This window comes from Melanaphis sacchari, unplaced genomic scaffold (assembly GCF_002803265.2).
Source record: "Melanaphis sacchari strain LSU unplaced genomic scaffold, SCAv2.0 Contig20_pilon_pilon, whole genome shotgun sequence".
In the NCBI taxonomy this organism is placed as follows: domain Eukaryota; kingdom Metazoa; phylum Arthropoda; class Insecta; order Hemiptera; family Aphididae; genus Melanaphis; species Melanaphis sacchari.
Window position 1 is genome coordinate 1,588,791 of NW_020271042.1, and position 21,649 is coordinate 1,610,439.

The window sequence follows — 21,649 nt, forward strand, 5'->3', positions numbered from 1 at the left end:
ATAATATACATTATACACCAAAACTACGGATATATCAATTACCATATTATATCATTATTGTTATTATTATTTCATGACAATAATTTGAACGTTATTGAACGAAACAGAATTATATGAAACACATATGGAATGTTTTAACCGTGTGCTATTTAAACGATAGTTATCTAAGCGAGTATTCTGCATAGATGAGCGTTCGCAAAATGTATATATCCTGCTGTACTTTTATTTTTTATTTTTTTTACTTTTTATTTTTTTTTTTTGTTAAAATTTTGACACATGTCCTTGTCGGATTCCTGTGCACGTCGAACCAGTTATTCATGACAAGTGGTATAAACGTATTATTAAAAATATTATTATGGTAAACTTAGCGTCGTTATAGAGATCGGTGTCCCGCAATTCGTAAGTTTAAAACGAGTAGGTTATTTTTTCGTTCTAACGCTATCGACAACTGTGTACATAATGTTAAATCTCATACTATATTGTATCCTTCGTGAATTGTTTTATCGCAAATAATTTAGACTTCACTACTCTCTTCATGATAGTATATACTATCATACATTATATACATTTATTCAAGTTGTAGGTATTATATTATAATAAGGATAATAATAGCCATAACAATCATGTTCCGAGCGAAAAAAAATCCCTATCAATGTAAAATTAAAACAGTTTTATTTTATGCTTTTAGTTTATTAATTATTATGTTTAGTATAATAGTCAACATGTAGATTTATGTATTATTTGACCATGAAATGGATAACGGCTCGAACCACCACCACTGTCTTTCTAAAAGTGTACCTACCATCGATTCCGACCGAAATAAACTTTTTTCATGAATATAATATAGAAATGTTCATCTTTTTGACATAATATTCTTAAATTCAAACAATTTATTAATCAACAAGAAATATAATATTAGTACTTCAGAAATAAGTTTTTTACCAGTCTTATATCACCTTTGTGCATACACGATACATCAGTAAAAATTTCATAAATTTTCGTTGAATGTATAATATATGAATTAACTTAAACAAAAGGATCTACCTTGTGTATTTACCCAATGCCCATAGTAATACTTATTTTATTAATTAAATCGTTTCTTACATTTTATTAAAATAATAATGGCTTATATAGTTACATAGTATGGGCGCCTTTAATTTACTTGTCTAATATGTATATTTCACTTAAAATAATTTAAGTGTTTTAGTAATAGTTGAATGGATTAATAAACATGTATATTATTAGATTATTAGTATAAAAACGATCACAAGTACATACCAGTCGCTATATATATATACCTTCTCACCTATATTTACAGGAAATTTACTAATATAAGTAAGTAATAATATAATTAATATTATATAATATGACATGTTTTAAAAGATGCAACGTTTTTAATTTCAAACTTGGGTTATTTTAATTTATTAACACTTAACATATTTCTATAGCGTGGTGTAAATTTTATAGCTAATAACACGGTGATTGTATTTATATATTTTATTTTTATATTTCTAGTAAATAATAAATATACAAAACACAGCCACACAAGTACCTGCGTTTACAATTTCATATCAACCACAATCATTTTTATCATTAACTAATTATTATTATATTTTTTTTTTAATATGACTTGTCATATTGTACTTCCTTTTCAAATGTAATTGCGCTGCAGCTAATTTACGCACTACCACCACCGCACAATCAATATTACACAAGTATACACTACTTACATCCTATAATGCCATAATTTACTATAAAAAAAATACCTATTGTAATATATTATATAGATACAATATAATGGTACTGTCTTTATCGATAATTTCGGTAGGTTGAACGTTTCATAAAATAATGGCACTGTAGTATATATACATCGATACAAGCAGCTCACACAATAATTAAATGAGATATCTAACAAATTTGAATTTACATGACGTGATAAAGTGAAAATTGAATTCACATTTATCATATACGTATAGTATATTAGTATCAATAAGATATTGTTTAAACGTTAGACAATGCATATCTAAAAAAATGTATACGACTCCAGTTGATCTATTGTTTGTTATTATTATTTTTTTCACACAACTTCAAATAAAAATAATAATATAATGAAAATAATGTTTCATTAGTTAATTTAGTTTTTCAGGTTACTACACATCTCAGAATTCATAACTTATTTTTATGTTTTTATCTGATTTATATAGTTTGGTGTATTTTAAAGGTAAACTATGTTTTTAGTAACTGAAAGCTTTAATCAAAACAATTTAAATATAAATCTATTAATAGATAAACATTGATGGTTAGTTATAATATATTTCATCAGCATAACGTAGAAAACTTTTTCTCACATTAAACAATTATTATTATTTAAAAATTTAATTGATAGAAATCGAAATTTTTAAGTTGATCATAATAGCCAGATATAATTAACCCATATGTTTTTTTATACTACATGATATTTAAGGAGAAATAATATAAATTATTTTGTTATTTTATTTTGATTTAAAAATGTTTACTAGTTTGATAAAAATAAAATAAAAAATTATAATATCAAGTATACAAACCGCATTGATGTTTAAACAGAAAAAATAACGCCCCTGAAATAAGCAACTTAACTTACAAGCACATGTTTATTGGATTGCAATCGGTAAGGAGAAATTACAAAAATCAATATTTTAACATTGTGTAATTAATAAAATTTATCTAAAATAAAAAAAAAAACATATTAATATTGATAACTATTAATGTATTATGTAGTTTTAATTAGAACAAAATTATACTGATTAAATTACGTTATGATAATATTTTATTATATTGTTACAATTATCTATAATATTACATTAATATAATACAACCTTTACAATTGTAATTTTTATTTAAGATTCTGTGCAAAACAGTTATACAAGTTTTTTATTTCTGAGTTAGTAAACAGTTGATCAAAAGTATAAAATGCCCAATTCTTATTAAAATTAAAGTACCTAATCGTGAAAAACAAGAAACAAATAACAGAACAGTCACGATTTTTTTAATAGCGTTTACAGTTTATTTTAGATTAAAGTTGTCAAAATCACAAATTTTTTATAAATATTCAAGTGTTAATATATTAATAATAATAATTAATATGATATCAAATTAAAACAAAATTAAGAACAAAACTTAAGTCAAACATTTTGTATATTTATTAGTAGTTTAAAAAGAGCCAAAATATTTTGAAAATTATATCATAAGAAGGAAATACTAATATAAATATATTTTAATAATTTTGAGAATCTATGGATATAAAAACAAGTATTTAAGTCATACATATGATAACAAAGTGATAGACAAGCTAGCCAAATCTATCTCTGATACAATCTTGCCTTCTTTTGCTCAATTATTTTGAACTGATTTTACCCCTACACTATTTCTTCACATTGTCAATCTCTGATCCAACTTCTGGAACAACTTGCCAGCCAACTTTGTATTATTTAAAAATAAATTCATTTTCCCCATCATTCCTGATAAAAAAAACTCGGTTCAACAACTTAGATCTACCAAGATCTAAAAATCTACTATTGTTCATTTCAACCGTCTCTACGTGAGTCATCGCTGCTAATTGATCACGCTTATAAACTTAATTTAAATGACTCCCTCTTCTGCACACTACACATAACTGAAAGTTTCTGTGATCTCTCACATTTAATCTTAGATTTCCGACATTAAATATCAAATGTATAGTCTTACTCAACACTCAACCACCTTAAATTTCTTAACATTTCCCCAACATCTCTTTGTTCAATATTAAATCTGAAATGGCTAGTTTTGTCATTTAATATTGTTAATATAATTATTTGTGTATATTATCATTTATTATTTGCATATAATATGTTTTAAAGTCATAATCTTATATAACTTAGAATTGTTTTTCCATTTGTTCTGTCCAATTATCCAAATCTGCATTATCTAAATAATTTTCGAGCATAATAATTTCTGACTAAAAGTAAATTAAAAAAAAAAGTTTTCATCAAAAAATAGTACAGTATAAATATTCAATATTATCAGTATTTTTAAAATTTTTAATTTTTTTCAAAAAATATCGAATAATTAAAAATTTTTAATAAATACAACCACATTGCTCCATTTAGAATCTAAAATTAAATAAGCCGACAAACATAATGAATGTACCAAAATTGGTTATTTTGACAATTCGATAAACCTTAACGTCTCTTCAATTATGACAGTTATGCTCTTCGTTTTATTTTCAGAATATCTAGGAGTTCTAAATACAACAGAACCTAAATTTCTGAGCGTACTTGAATTTTAAATAACTTACAAATACATACCTAATAAAATGATGTATTATAAGTTAAAGTTCTGATAATTACTAACCAATAGATACTTTGCACGTACAGGTGACAGGTGTCAGGTCACATATACAACAGTTTAAAATAATTATTACACTAAAATAATCAAGATACAATTTATTTTTATTATTTATATAGTTTACATAGGTTTCAATTAATCATACATTCACTTACAATTTAATTTGTTTAGGTAACATAAGATATATGTGTATTTATAAGTAATTTTAATACAAATTCAAAAAAAAAAAAATAATATTATCTAATCAAAACAATAAATTCCCATAATTTTGGTTCGAGTAAAAAAATCCGGTATATGAGCAGCAATTACACACACAGGTAAAATAGTGAAATTGCTAATAATATTACGTTCTATAAATAAAAGTTTTCATAAAAAGCATTCACAAAAAATAAATTAAAAACACATGTATTATACGATAAATAATTACATAATATATACATTTACAAAGTTTATAATTTCTGTACTTATGTTAGTAACAGTTAAATACAAAAATAAATAAAAGGATAAATTATAATTTGTCTACTATTTTTTAACTATCGATAAGAAAATAAACGACTAGTAATCCATTTTAATGGAAACGCACAATACCTCTTTAACAGCAGAAAATAAGTAATCATACAGGCACAAAATAGGTTTATTAATTTATAGAAAATATATGCTAAGAAAAATATGAGCATTGGTAACAAGAAATACAACAAGGATAATTATTTTTGTAAATTAACAAATAAATTATTATTATTTGAGTTATATTAATTTAAGCTCAGAAATAAAATAAGTAAAAAAATCTTAAGAAAATTCCCTATCATTTGCGTTCTTAAAGAGGCAATAAGCATATTTAATAATAATAATATTATTATATTATAAAAATAATATTAATAAATTAAAATAAACAATTACACATTTCAATATCACAATTGAACCACGTAAGCGGTTTTTGGGTAATATAAAATTTATTGATATAACATCAATACATTGAGAATTTATTGTAATAGTTAAAAAGCAAAAATTACGATAATAATTCAAAATAATAAGTATTTTAAACGTGACTCGCAATTGGATATATAATTATTATCCCAACAATTTAGTGGAAATGTGCGTTATCTTAAACAATAAATTGAGATGAATCCGGTATATTGTGTAGTAGTTATTTTCTCTAATCTCGGGAAGCTTAGTACATAGAAACACGTTAAAATAAAATCTTTTAATTTACCCATTTAGTAGGTACGTGATATTATTAATCAACAACTGAATTGACCAGATTCGGAGATCATAGAATATTGTACGATAGTAAATACAATAATAATAATGAAATAATATTATTCAAGACGTCGGACGTCAGATATCTAATTCGTAATGATATTGTAGATACATAAATTACAAGATCGGACTACCTAATAAATATTTTATACAAATATAAATTAGTTGTTATTGCCGTCGAGACTCCCAGTCGTTTAACTGTTATAAATAATATTAATAGTACTATTGTCAACATAATAATTATAATATAGTTCATTATTATTGATTATTATTAAATTACTATGGTGACGACGTTATTCTTAAGGACAAAGAGCTTCGTTCGATACGGCTGAGAATTTTGTTGATCACTTTTAACCGGACTTCAATGCTAGTATTCGCTAAGAGATCCACCTGCGAAAACAAAATATATTATTATCGTATAGTATTTTTTTAGTACAGAATTCGATAACACAATATTATATATAAATCAATATTAGGTATTATCAAATCGATAAATAATATATTTTATGATGATTGTGTGAAAACCTAATCAATAGATATGTACTAGATAATGAAATAATGATAAACTGTTAAAGTATATTTGTTATCCACTGCCAGATCAGGAAAAATTAGTCTTTTCCTTAAAGCTTGTACATAACAAAGAATTATTATTTACAATAATTACAGCTCATCGTTTCACATTTCTAAATTAAAAATATGAAGAAAAAAAAACGATCGCATTGAAATCTTTATCTTCATAATAATACTATTTTATACGTAAGTTATGCATAGTATTGTGCTGTGAATAATATATTAATATAGTAAATTTATCTTAATAGCAAAAATGTGAAATTTTGCTTTACATTTATCAAATAGTGAAGAATTTTAGTAGGCGTGGTTAAATTCTTTAAGATACTAAATTTTCATTTTAAAATTTTAATATTATTTTTTTAAACATCATAGAAAGGTAATAACGATATAATATCAAGTATCAACGTACTATAAAACATAATTTTAATCGAATCAAATTATTTTTGTTTATTATATACACAAATATATATTATAAATAATATACATTAACTAATTTTAGTTTCGATAATAAAAAAAATAAAAGTGACTTTAGATTTGAAAATTGTAATCAATAATAGATACTTTGTATAACTTAAATGTAAAAATATAAAAATATATGTCTTATAATGATATAAACCTATAAAAAAATATTGGAAAATACATCTTATAACAAAATCATGAACATTAAAAGAAAAGTAACGTTAAAATCTTTTTTACCATTGAACGTTTAAAAATGTTTTGATTTTTGAATTCTATAAATATTTTTCTTTCAAATCTGTCCCTGAATTCTTGTATAAACTTAATTTAAATTAAAAAAAAATTCGTACTCGCTGCTGTTGTCTTCATTTCATGCATAACGTACCAAAATATGCGTTGAGCAATTCTCATTTTGTGTTATTAGCTTAACTTTAATATTCAAATTAATTGGCTTATTATGAAACTTAAAAGTAAGAACATTATCTAAGTTCTCTCGTTAGACTTTTACCATGTTTAAGTTTTTAATTAAGTAGAGAGTATGTAAAATTAATATTTAAAAATCCTCATAACTCACTTTAAAATTAAAATATCGCAAAAAAAAAAAAAAACAACGAGAGAAGACGTGCAATGTACCTAATCTTTAATATTCATAATAATAACTAATATTTATTTATTTCAGAAAAAATAGATTTACAGTTACTAAACTTAAATTTAAAAACGTCTAGGTTAGGTCTAAATTTCGAATGTCAACAGAATCGGAAATGCCAGAAAATCATTCGGAAACACCGTGCCCGCCACCCCACTGGACGCGCCGCCATTACCACCACCCGGTGCGGTTGCTTTGGACGTGTCCGTCAAGCAAACTCTTGCATCACATATGTGTCTTCGACTACCAGGGTCCCATTCGTATAATCGGTAGCCGAGTGATGGCCGTTGCAATGGACGGACACCACCCTGGGCGAGTGCAACACCGGCCGGTTAGACGGCAGCTGTAACAGGGTTGTAGTCCATCCGTCGCGTCGCCGGTCGGCTGCGCTGTTGCCGCGTCTCGGCAGTTTCGCGGTACCAGGGGCGCCGCTACCATCAATACCTTCCCCCGCAGACACAGTTCCACGCACGCTTGATCGACACGTCATCGCCTCATTCGGATACGAATCAACCGTACTTTTCCAGGACATCATTCCCATTTATATGTTATTAAACATTTCAACTACACTGTACTATACACAGCAAATATATTATCTTCAACAAAACCAAGTCTTGTGTTATTAAATAATTGTATAATAAAGTGAGATTAACTAATAAAAAACTCAAAGGCATGAAAGCCTTTAATGAAGTCATTAACGGGCATCCTATCTGTGTTTGATGGTCAGATTTTTTACCATATTTTAATTTTTAAACGAATTATTAGTTTATGTAAAATATCATAATTTAAAAATGTTCATGACACATAAATTAAAATCCAACAATCGAACGTTTAATGTCATTGGCTTATGTGTAATAAAGAATCTCAGATTCACTAAAAAATGCTCGGTCAAAAGTAAATTATCAAGATATTATTAATTAAAAAAAGTTAAGATTTTTAACAAATTAAAAAATAATGAACACAAGTGTCAAGTATTAGTTATTGTATTCCACCTACCTAACCAATCGCGTGACCAGTATTTTTTTACGGAGGGGGTGTGTTTTAAATGTATATTTGAATATCACTCTCCATTGATGTATAATCTTTATAAACGCCATATCATAAAAATTTAATAGAACCATACGTACAACACATTCTTTAGATATCTAATGCATAAATAAATGTTTACATAAATGCGATTGACTATGAGTGTATAATACAATATCAAAATATGTCACTGAACCATTTTATTTTTCATTTTGGAACCAACGACGCCACAGCTTTCGCACACAGCGAAACTTAACCTAACCTAACCAGAATACAGCTGTTAAGTAGTATATATTTATTATTTCGTGCGGTAGATATACGTATGTTATGATTGAATCAATTAAATATATGCATCACAAAGTTATCTTTTGATAATCAATATTATTCCAAAATTAATTCATTTAATCATTGTGAGTAATCAATGTTGAATGGGTGAGTGTTTTAAACATCTACGAAACTCCTGAGTTCGGTTTTAATTTTTTTCTTTAATAAAAATGATCTGTTTAATCAACCATTCAATTATATACAAAAATATAATGCGTAGTGTAAGTGCGTAAATACGATAAAGAATGCCCTCGATAATGTTATTTTTACGTTTTTTTAACACATTTGCACACAAAGTGTCTAAGAAGGCGTGGGTCAGTCGACCCTAAAATATATAAAATGTTATGATTATCATCGATAATAAAACTAGCTCGTTAAATAATATTTGGCGAGCGATGTAATAATAATAATTAAATATCAAATCATTAGTAACTCATTATACATGAAGTATAAATACTTGCATGTATTTGAAACATTTTTTTTTTGCATCACAAACGATCGAAAATAACCTCTGTACATATAATACATGTTATGCAAGACTTGTAGAATTTTATTTTTATTTATAATAGGTTTAAAAAATATAAATCACATTTCTTGTGTATAAACAAACCCAATATAATACATCCTTAAAATTATTATGTAGATAATAATCTTGAATATTTGCTAAAACCCACGCTAATAAATCTTAAAATTGATTAGTTAACCCTCAAGCCACAGACGAAGTATAAAGTTAGTATTTGGGTACACCATATTCTGCAATAGTATATTGTAACATTAAATAATATGAAAATAGATATCACTTTGAGAGCAATAAACTATAACAATATACAAATATTCACCTAAGGTCAACAACACAAAATTTTATGAACAAAAATTTGCTGTTATACGTTTGTAAGACGGGGACAGCATATTATGAAAGCGTAGATTCCTCATTGATGATATAGTTTATCTACCTATGTAATTTGACTAGAGAATTATGATGACACATATTTCATTGTACATAATATATAATTTACTAACCGTATCGACAATATATGGTGCGGCGGCGTTTGTTTGTCTAAAGAAGCTTTTCACATACGGCAACGCGAAACGAATAATAATAACAATACTTATTACATACCTATTAGGTGGTGTGTATATATTAGGTAGTAAATACCTACACAGTATAAAGTACGGAGGATAAAAAAAAGGGGGCGCAAACTCGCGTATGTTTACTATTACAGAACGAGTTACATAAGAACCGTTGGACATCAGACTAATGTCAAATCAGTGCGTGTATAATCTAATATAATGATTATTATTGACTTATTGTGCGGTGTTAATTTATGTAGTAGGTTGGGTTATGTATTATGATTTTTTGCAATTCATGGTTGTTGTTAAAATTTTATCATGTGCTGAAAATAAGGTTTCCACCGTTGCGTTGTACGTTGAGTACAACCAATCTAATTAAACTATAATACGATTTTTAGTTTTATTTTGTATTTTGTTAGCGACAAACAATGAAACATATTAATTATTTACACATTCTTAGACATTAATTAATGTTTTTTAAATAAAATTTACATAATTTCTTATAATTGTATTCAAAGCTTGATAAAAACATATAATGTTGACCATGTTTTTAAAAAAATAAATAAACTAGAGTATAAATAAATAGAATACATATACAGTATACACAATAAATACATTAAAGCGATAGAATACATTTTTATTGCCCTGAGATGAGCAATCGTATAATACGGCAATAATAATATTTAATGGCATTAATGTTTATTATTTATATAACTATATTATATAATGAGAACCCATAAACGGTATAAGTTATTACTTATACTAGATTAATTCAATAATAAAAAAAATAATAACAACAATGCAATGCAATGCATTTAAAGTTTAGGAAAAATGATGAGAATTTAATAGCATTTTTCTAAAAATAATATAACATTTATTATAGTTTATAATGTCAAAATAATGATATCTAACTCAAATATAATAGATATGAATTAAAAGTAAGTATATTATTATATGTTTTAATTTATTTATATAGGAGTTATTCTTAAATAACCAAAAACCGTAAATTGGTTCATATAAAATTATTTATTATTGTGATAATAAACACAATATAGTTTATAAAAAACATGGTATTTAAAGACATTTATATATATGTATATATATAATCATATTGTACGATAATCAATTTCCCAAAATGTATATTTTACAACTTTAAATTTTAGATACTTATTACTCATAATAATTCACCTAAATTAATAAGGTTTAATTTTTATAAAACAATAAACTGATTTTACGTTGTTTGTTCTATAAATCTGCACTCAACAGAAAAAAAATTTATACAAACAATAAATATTTAATCTAATTACATTATTATTGTGATAGTAATATCCACCTTCTCAAAAAATAATTAAATCTGTGTAAATAAATGAAGAAGTTTAGTTTGAAAATATTAATAATTTAATAAATTGTCGTTTATCTATATTTTAAGCCAACATAATGTAGTAAAATCATATCATAAAATATTTGAAGTATCTTTACTTACGAAACATTTTTATACTTACAACAATAAACAACAATATTGTATGTATTCTCAATTAGCTAATTATTTATATTTTATAATAAAAAATAAAAATAAAAATAATAACAATTGCTCATAAATTATGTAAACTAATACTCAGTAGACACTAATAATATACAAAACAGATACTGCATAATACACAGCCGACAAAGTTAAGAATGACATTATTTCATTCCATTTTCCAAATTAAATAAGTACTTTAATATATTACTCATTAATCTATCAAACAAGAATATTAGGCTAACTTAGATCCAAATAAATATATAAATAAATAAATAAATACCCGCGAGGTAGAATTCAATTTAATTTATAAATATAAATCGTAATCAATACGTAGAATTTGTTTTGTACTTACAAATTACACTAAACAAATATTACAAATTATCACTGAAGAATGAAAAATGAAGTTATACACTTCTGGTTCGGTATTTTTACTGATGTGATTAATTTTATAGCATCTAAGGATAGTTTATAAAAGGGGTTATCAATTAATATTTTTAAAGGGGTACGCCATTAACCCAAAAGACCTTCAATATTTAATATACGTAAGTAATTAACCAATGAATGAAAACGTATTAACAAAAAATATAATAAAAACTAATAAGAATTTAATTTAATTCATTGTAAGAAAAATTCTACGGATCTGTGGTCCCTTAATTATTATATCGTATAATGCTCAATACACATACATGTATAAAATACAAATACACTTTGGCTTGTACTAGGTATAAGCCAATATTAAATTTATTAAGTTTCAAATAAATGCATACAATATATTTCAACTTACATGGGCATTTTGTCCTAAGGGTAATAACGACAACAGCCACCACGTCCAAGCTGGACCATCAGGCAGTTCTTCCCAATTTGGTTCGGTGCTCGGTGGAAATCCAACAGTTCTCAAGATTTCAGATTTTATTTCAGACCGAAAACTATTAAACCACGTCAATCCCCGATTTCGAACGTCGTCGTGAAGTTTATATAATTCTATACATATATATAACCAAAATAAAGAGCTCATTAATTTGGCGCATAATATGAGTAATATTGTGATTAACAGAGATAGCAAATTCAGCGTCACTGAACAGTTTTCTTAATAAAACCAGTTCAACTACGTAAACATATAATAAAATATATCATATTAAATGTACTCACCTGATAATTTTTTTGATGGAACTTGTTCATCCTGTATGTATTGCACAGTAGCCATGTCATAGCCATCGTGTTCTTCTTGAACTAACACTTTAAATCGTCGCCTTCCGATTGTAGATAGAATAGAGCAACCATTACCCATCATGATCCTATCTTTAATTTCCAACACCGTCCCAAACTCGGCAAACCTAAAATCCAAATCAACAATATAAAATTTAAACGTAAAAAAAACGTACAGCGTCACGTGTCAGAGAAAAAAATTTACGATTTTTGATGCTTATTTTTTGTGCACGTATCCATAAGCCGTTTTTATAATACATAATTATCCTAATAATAATTATAATAATAATCAAGGCTCAGAAATTAATTCACAAAAAATTTCAAAATATGGAATAACACTAGTTGAAAAAATTAGAAAAATAATTTTAAAATTGTATCTATCTAGAACAGGGATGTGTAACTCAGAATTACTAGAGAGCTAATTTTAAGAAATTAAAAATCTAGTGGACCAGAGCACAGAAAGGAAACATAAAAAAAAGGTCATTCGAAATATGCATTTTAATTAGCATTTACTTTATTTATAGTGTAAATTTTTAACTTTAAAAAATTGTATGATGTTATTTGGAAATGTAGCATGGGCGAATAAAAAAAGCTCGTGGGCTGCCAGTACCCACCCCAAGTTTAGAAAATGCTAATATAAATATTTTATTAAAATTTAAATAAGCATCTATGATAATTTATTTTTGTATCACACCAAACAAATTAAGATAATTTTTTTTTAAGAATGCATAAAATATAGATATTCGCTGTTTTTTCAAATTATAAAAATAAATAATGGGTGTTCTATTGAACCATTAAAAAACCAATTAGATAAAATGCTTTAACAGAAATCACTTTTAATTTATAAATTAAAGCGAATTCTTAGCTCAAAAACGTGAACAATTCACAGACACGCAGAAATAAATACAGAAGATGTTAGTTGGTGTATTAATTTTATTCGAAATTATGCGCTTAAAATATTTAAATTTATAATCCAGATATCAGATACGAATCAAATGGGTTTTTTTTATTTTTTTCCCCCGAACAAATATCCAAATTCATTAAATCTAGAGCCCTAATAAATAATATTATACCATTATTGTTATTATTATGTATACGTGCGTGAGTGTACGAACTTCATGGGAGGACAGCAGTTGCTGATCATGGCGAATCTCCGCGTACCCGATTCTATGCACCTCCTGATCATCAGTCTGTATCGAGGTTCGAACACGTGTAATGGACATGATACAGACGGGAAAGCGTTCGTGCAAACGAATACCGGCAAATACGTGCTATCATGCTCCGCTTCCGGTTTCCAATTTATCGTCTGCATGAGATTGTTTTTGGTGTACTTGCAGTTGATCAGCTCATTGACAAATTCCGAGGTGTTCTTTTTGCTCAATGCTAAGCTCTACAAAAGACCGGGAAATATTTAACTTAGAATATGGGATTCAAAATCTTTTATACGTGAATAAACGTGTTTCTCATTCTACATAATATCTAAGTATACAATACGAATATACAATTGATAATATTTATAATAAGTACGCAAAATTTGGTTTTTAAATATAATATAAATGTATATCTATATATATTGTAATTCATGGGTATGGTCAAAGTTATAATATCATTAGCGTCCGATTAAAAAACAATCATAAATATTATAATTCTTTAAAATTGAATTTTTTCGATGCGATAAAATCCAATAAAATACAAGTAATGCATATCAATAAATAACGATTTTGTCTTATACCTCCGGTAAATGTTTAGAAAAGCTGTTCTTGGTACCTTATACAGGTAGAATATCTATGATATTAAATTCATATACATAACGTATATTTAGTAGTCACTATAGTCAGTATAACGACATAAGTTAACGGTTGACGGTGGTATACTGATTACAATATTATTGTAATGATTGACAATAAACACTGAAGACTTTGTATCGATGTGATATTATTCAATAGTATTACTATTAATATTTTCATTATTTTTATTATTATTATTACTATACTATTACAATAATCTATTGCGTCGAGATGATAATGATATTTTTACTCACAGGCGGCAGTGACGTCAGACACAGCGGACAGTGGAAACTGTAATCAAAATTATGCTCTAGACAGTCTAAACAGTACGTGTGTCCACAAGGTGTCGTTACCGGGTTCCTCAACATTCCGCAACATAAAACACAATTGAAATCCGATTCGTCCAACAACGATGTATCTACGTTTAGTGTGTTATTGATTAAGACGCTTGAATTGTAATCTAAAAAATCAAATCCGAAATGACGTTTGTTGTTTTGAATCTTGTCAATATTCACTGAGCGCAACTAATTGCTATATACATTAGATTATATATTTATATGTGTACACAAAATTGCGTGACCAAAATATCTTAATGGTCTAAGTGTTTCACATAGTTCGTATTATTATCTCATGAAAATAATATTTCATAACACTTATGAAATATTAATATTACTTAATAGTCTTCAAAGTACCTATTGAATAAACCTATAGGTATACTATACTAGTATACTATTATAGTAGTATATAATAATACTACCATTTGTTCGTAAAATTAGTTGCATAATTTTTGAATATAACAAAGTATATATGCCGTATAAACAAATATTTATATAATTATTTATTTTATTTCAAAAACATATGTTCGCATAAATATCTTTTATATTCTAGTGATATTTTTATGAGTAAAATATACTTTTATTTAGCATGGGGTAAAAGATATAAATTTAAATATAGCTAATTTTTTTACTTCATTTAACGTGCATTTTATGTTTGATTGCAAATACTAAAATCATCATTCGATTTAATTCTATATTAAATTTTAGCATCATTAGCAAATATTAAAATTTGCTTAGAGATATCTAAAACTAGATAAAAATTCAATGGCGTACTTTGGTAAGGTGACCTTCATGTCAGGACGCCCCCGACTTCAAAAAAATATCCCAATGTATTAGTACTTTACTAGTGCCCATCAAAATATGTATATTCAAACTGCAAAAATGATATTAATTTTATTATACCTGACAACACGATAAACGTTATATTTTTAAGTTAAATTTACAGTTTATTTGGAATATCCAGAAATTATTCAAATTTCACCGGGTCATTAAGAGATATTTGGAATTCTTCCCAAAAATCACCCAAAATATGCCACTGAAAAATATTATACCTTCCCAATAAAAAATTTCAGTTATGCCACAGAGTTTATTATGTACATTTTGCAATAGTGATTTAAATCTTTATTTTTTTTTAAAAACAAATGAAGAGTGTTTAAATATTGACAAAATGGATTAAAGGAATCAATTTATTATTTTTGGTAAAATAAAATAAAATTTTAAATTAATAAGTGATGACTAATAAAATTAAAACGCTTTGGCACCTCTCTAATAAATAAACAGTCTGTGCTTGAGGTAGGCGAGTTATAGAATGAAATATTAGATATAACCCATACATATATTATCAAATTACTGAAATATACACCACACATCTAATAACAATAGGTTATCTACTTGTTTGCTAGATCATTCAAACCAATTAGAAATAAATAGTTACATAAGATTGCTTTATAAATTATAATTATTTATAGTATCTACTCAAAACATTTACTATAATATAATTATATTTATAAAAACATGAGCTCTAAGAATAATTATTGTACTAAAAAATAAGTAACCGATAACTAACAAGGCTGCAGGCAAGGCTGGCTAAGTTAACTAATTATTTTAACCCGTTAAATAAAATTAATATAGAATAATTTAACTAAATTTTAAAATAATTTAACTTGGTTAAAAATCATTTACATTTTTTTTTTTTAAATTAAATTATTTAATTATAACCTAATTCCAAAGCACAATAAATACATTTTATAAAATTATAAATATATAATAAAACTATTACATGAATATAAGAGTAATTATTAAAAAATAATAAAAAGGGTGGTGCCATATTTAAATAAAGTATTTTAATATTAGAAATAATACATTCAACATTTTGACAGTCTACACTTTAGTATTTACAATACATATAACATTATAAAAATACCTACTTACGATTGTGTATTAATATTTTCTTTTTTAAAAAAAAAAAACAATAATTTGTATAAAACAAAATATACTTTTAATCCGTGGGGTTAAATTAGAAAAATTAACTTAATTTGTCTGTGCATAATTAAATAATTAATTAGTGATTATTAGTATCTATATTTTATCGAAAACAATTTAACTTATTAAGTTACTTTTATTGATTAGAACTCTCGTTATGTAACTTAGTTAAAAATAAGAAAACTTTTTTATTAATTTAAATTTTTTAACTGTTTAATTACTAGCTTTTTCAATAGTTTCTAATTTATAATAATTAACATAATATAATCCACATACGTTTAGTTTGCATTATTTCAAAAAAAATCTGTTGAACCAACTCGGTCAATGTATTGATTTCACAAAGTTGTTTTTTCATAAATGTACTTTCTTTTATGATAGATTTCTAAAAACAATACAAGCATTTAATTATTTAATTTTCTAAATAAAATTGTTTACATTAACATACTACTTTTAAAGTATCTGAACTATTATCGAATACGTTAGATTTGTTGATAAACGTGTTCAAGTACGATCTTAAATAACTGTGAGATATGGGATTCCAACCCTCTAGATCTAGATCTTCAGTTTCATTGGAACATATTATCAGTAACCTTTGTAGCACCTCGTTAATTTGTGATTTGAGTTTTTGATTGTTTTCGCCTAGCACAGCGCTCAACGAAAACTCTAATAACGCCTCTTGATATCTCTTCAGAGAAAACAACGCCATACCATACGTGAAATGTCCCTAATAAATTTCAAATTATTGATCTAATGTTGAAAACAAATAAATATGTATAAAAACGTACTTTTGACCACTTCGGTTTTATTTGGACCACACGACTAGCATCCAAAAGAGCGTTTTCATTGAGTCCAAGTTTAAGCAGCGTTCTCGATCTAACGTTTAGTAAATCATAATTTTCACCTCCTGAAAAACAATAATAGCAGATTGAATTTTCACGCCAATTATGTATCAATAGAAATTTATTATGATATGTAAAACTAACATCTCATGAAGTGCATAAACAATACATAATGATGAAAAATGTATAAATTATTTATATTGATAATGGTGTTAATTGTTTTAAAAAGTCATGGACTTAATAATAAGCCAATATTACCTTTAATTATAATATATACATATAAAATATAGGTATGTACAAAAGTATACATGAATAAATTTCTAGGAAAACCACTCTAAACTTTGAGCATTCCGAGCTTATGTGGGTCTACCACCTAAGAAGAAAGATCTACCGAAAATCTGGGGAGGAAGCATCAAATACTGCAGCGCTATTCGGAGACCGGAAACCTCAACGGTACTCCATTTTTGTTTATTTATCATATTATATACCTAATATATATTTATATGTATTTTTGTATTTTTAGGTATTTATTGACGATTTTTTAAATTATATTATTATTGAAAAATAATAATGCAATTGAAGTGGTAGTAATAATAGTATAGTGGTTCCAGTCTCAGTTGTGATTCCACGTTAAAAAAAAAAAGATACACACTGAACATAGGTAATTAGATATTCACTAACTGCGTAACTGACCATAGTTCAATTATTTTGTCATAATACTCATTAAGTAAAGTACTATCTATAGAAAAATGTGGTCTCATATTAATGAAAAATAATTATTTTGAAATTATTCACCTACTAAACATACTACATATAACATATAGGTACTAGATACTGATATAATAATTTATTTTATATCGTCAAAATAATCTAAAAAAAAAAAAACAATTTGTTTTATAAATAAAGTACTTATCTAAAAACCAAAAAAAAAAAAATTATACCTATTATGTTCCAATTTAGTTTTAAAAGTAATAACTAATAACTAATAAGTTATAACATTAAATATTGCTTATCCTAATCTTGTATTACCTTTTAGTATTATACAACAACGATTTATTTAGACACAATGCCACATTAAAATTTTAATAATTAATACATAATTTAGTCCATATTTTTTCGTTGATGGTTTTTATTAAAATTCCACCTAAATGTCTTCATTAAATATACATCAAGACATCAAAGTCGGCGTGAAAAATGGTCAGTTGAAAACTTGAAAACAATAGTTTTGAGCCATTTATAGTTTTGACAAATACCGTTTATATCATTTACAACATATTAAATTCAACACATATAACTTACTCAATACATACAGTAATTACATGCTTTTACATCAATGACGATAATTTAAAATGACTCGTGTACTCTTGACACTTAATAGCCTATCATAAAATGTATAGAATAGATCAACAAATTCTTATCTCGAAAAAGGAACTTTATGCCTTAAAATACATTTAATGTGACATAATATATACTTCAATACAATAAGCAATTAATAAATATATATTAAAAATGTTTTTCATTTTTAATAATTTTCTTAGTTTATATATTATTTTTATAAAATAAAAAGGATACATTTTTTTCCGATCGAATACTTGCGCCAAATTTACTTGAACTATGTAGTAACTTTACATTATAATAATAATTAATTTGATTTATATATATATATATATTTAAGATTATTATAGTTATAACTTTTAATACAAATTGTTTTCAAATAACCGTCAATAATACATTTATTATTATTATTTTTTTTTTTAATAGTAATCAATTATACAATTTTTTTTTCAAATTATAGACTACAACAATACTTAATACACATTTTTTAGAAATAATAATACCTAATTAATGAATAAATATTTTTACTCTATACATTGTTTTCTCAAATAATTTAATAATAGCCAATAATATACATTTTTAAAAATAAATATCACAATATACGTACACATCTTTATTTCAAATAATAACTAAATACAACTATTTTTACATACCCATAATGCGTTAATTTTTAGTTTTCATAATTATCTATTGTTTTTAAAATTATTCTAATCTGATTTTAATTTGTAAATTTTTCAAATAGTTGAGAATATTGTTGTCTGTTAATATTACTACTGCTTTAAAGACAAACATATGTTTGAACTTATTTGATAAAAATTTTTTAAAATGTTAAAATATTGGGATGCAATTTATAAGATAAAATTGTTCATTGAAATTTGAAGTGAACATGAAAAAATGTATAATTATTTGTGGTTTTACTTAAATTTGATCCTATCATAACTATTATAATTTTAAGAATAAAAATATATTTAATTGATGTAATTATGATGTAAAACCACTTTACAACACAAGTAAATTTATCATAAATGGACAATCGGAAAAACCGTACCTTTTTTTTTTTTTTTGATGTAGATAGGTTGTAGTCAAAATGGACGATACCTGAACAAGTGTGCTACTAAGGAAGGAGCCAAGAACTTTCATTTGGCCCATATAGGTATATTATTAAATATATTAAATAGTATTATTCAAATTGTACTGAAAATATTTAAATATTACCTAATACTGCGATATCATGATGACATGTTCAAATCATATTAAAAGTCAATAGCGTGATGAACGATATTTTCCTATTGCAATTGATCAACCCTATACAATTTATCTTAAATTTAAAAACTAAAATGTATTTTATTTGAAATTATTGATAATCTACATTGTATAACAAAAATTCTAAATTAACCTACAGTTTTAAATTATATATGATAATTATTGTTGGGAGGAGGGTAGGATTGTTCATTATTTAAGTATTTAGGGCTTAAAATATGCTTGCCACACCACTGTTAAAACCTCACAAGTTAAATTGTTCATTGATATAAAACAAAATTAGATATTAACTGTTGTTATTTTCTGAACAAATTCACAATGAAATCATATCAAATGGAATGAATAATTACCACTAATATACGTAAATAAAATAATAACAGTGTATATTGTAAGCCTTTTAAACGTTATCACATAACAGTTACATAATGTATTGTTTTTCAATGATAATATATTTTTAAGAGTTAAAATTTCATTACAGTTTTACTGTTCACAATTTAAATGTTATAAATCATAACTAACTTTTGTTAAAATAAATTGTTCATATTTTGCAATACGAATATTGTTCTCTAATAATTATGACATTAACCACGTGTTAGGGTTAATATGTATATTATAATATTAAATTGGTAGTGTATTCGCGTCGTATCAATCTTATTTTAATTAATGGAAGTAATAACTTGTTGAGTGAAAACTGTTTAAACATAAATTAATAATTACATAACATGAGTTTATACCATAATATGCACAAGGTAAAAAACCGTTTAACTGATTGTTAGTCTCAGTCGACTAATCAACACAATACGAATGAGTCAATATATAACATGGGTCATAAAGTGATATATATATATAAATACTAATAACATTATTATTAATTAAAACATTTTTCAACATACCTACGCGTACTAGGCGAGTGCTCGTCACTAAAATACGTAAATAAATATAATTCAATATTATTGTGCAAGGCGAGGAAAGAAATAAGCGATATAAGGTATTTATAATATTATAAGTTATAATAGCTTTATGAATATGTTCTAATGATAGATGACAAAATTAATAATATAATATTTATTAAATACCTATTGTATTAATATTTTTATGGAATAAATAATTTTGTCAAGATACCTCCCGTCCAACACAATCATAAGAATCCGTGACCTCCGAAAAACTGTTCAACGTAAGCAATAATACTTTTATTATTATTATTATTATTATTATTATATAGTCTTCGGTTTCTACGTGTAACAACGTTTGTGCAGTATATAAGACGTATAATATACTACTTTATTACTATTATTATTATTGTTACCGTCATCGTACATACAATACATAATGCGGTAAAAATGTCCCGACCGCCAGAGGTTTACCTAAGGTTTTACATAATAAGAATAATAATTTATATTGGTACCAAGTTTGTCAATGACGCAATTGCCTCGCGTATACGAACGACGACTGTACCTGCCTGCCTGTCGTATCGACGCCCTCTAGTGGATTGCGCCAACCCGTGTTATCCAACAAAACCTCCTTGTTATGTGTATTTTTTTTTCGTTTTAGTATTACTCAAACTTACATAACCCTCTCCCGGCCTCTCAGTAAGTATACCATCTTATGTAAAAAAATCAAATACCTAACAAAATTATAACATCACGCGGTACCCCTCAACCACGGCAGAT

General features: G+C 25.6%; 1 protein-coding gene across 2 annotated transcripts in view; it reads right to left on the reverse strand.

Annotated features, from left to right (window-relative positions):
- Positions 1-5,174: 5,174 nt before the first annotated feature.
- Positions 5,175-21,649, reverse strand: part of LOC112593626 (LON peptidase N-terminal domain and RING finger protein 3) — a 41,038-nt gene continuing 24,563 nt past the window's right edge. Inside the window, exons 3-10 of one of the 2 annotated variants that reach the window (XM_025338113.1) lie at positions 17,331-17,449; positions 16,991-17,269; positions 16,822-16,927; positions 14,482-14,687; positions 13,556-13,830; positions 12,384-12,568; positions 12,019-12,215; positions 5,175-6,009 (exon numbers count right to left, since the gene is read on the reverse strand). In XM_025338113.1, the coding sequence (XP_025193898.1) occupies positions 5,899-6,009; positions 12,019-12,215; positions 12,384-12,568; positions 13,556-13,830; positions 14,482-14,687; positions 16,822-16,927; positions 16,991-17,269; positions 17,331-17,449 (1,478 nt within the window). In that variant the 3' untranslated portion in view covers positions 5,175-5,898. The remainder of the gene's footprint in view (positions 6,010-12,018; positions 12,216-12,383; positions 12,569-13,555; positions 13,831-14,481; positions 14,688-16,821; positions 16,928-16,990; positions 17,270-17,330; positions 17,450-21,649) is intronic. The other variant, XM_025338115.1, reaches the window with a different exon arrangement.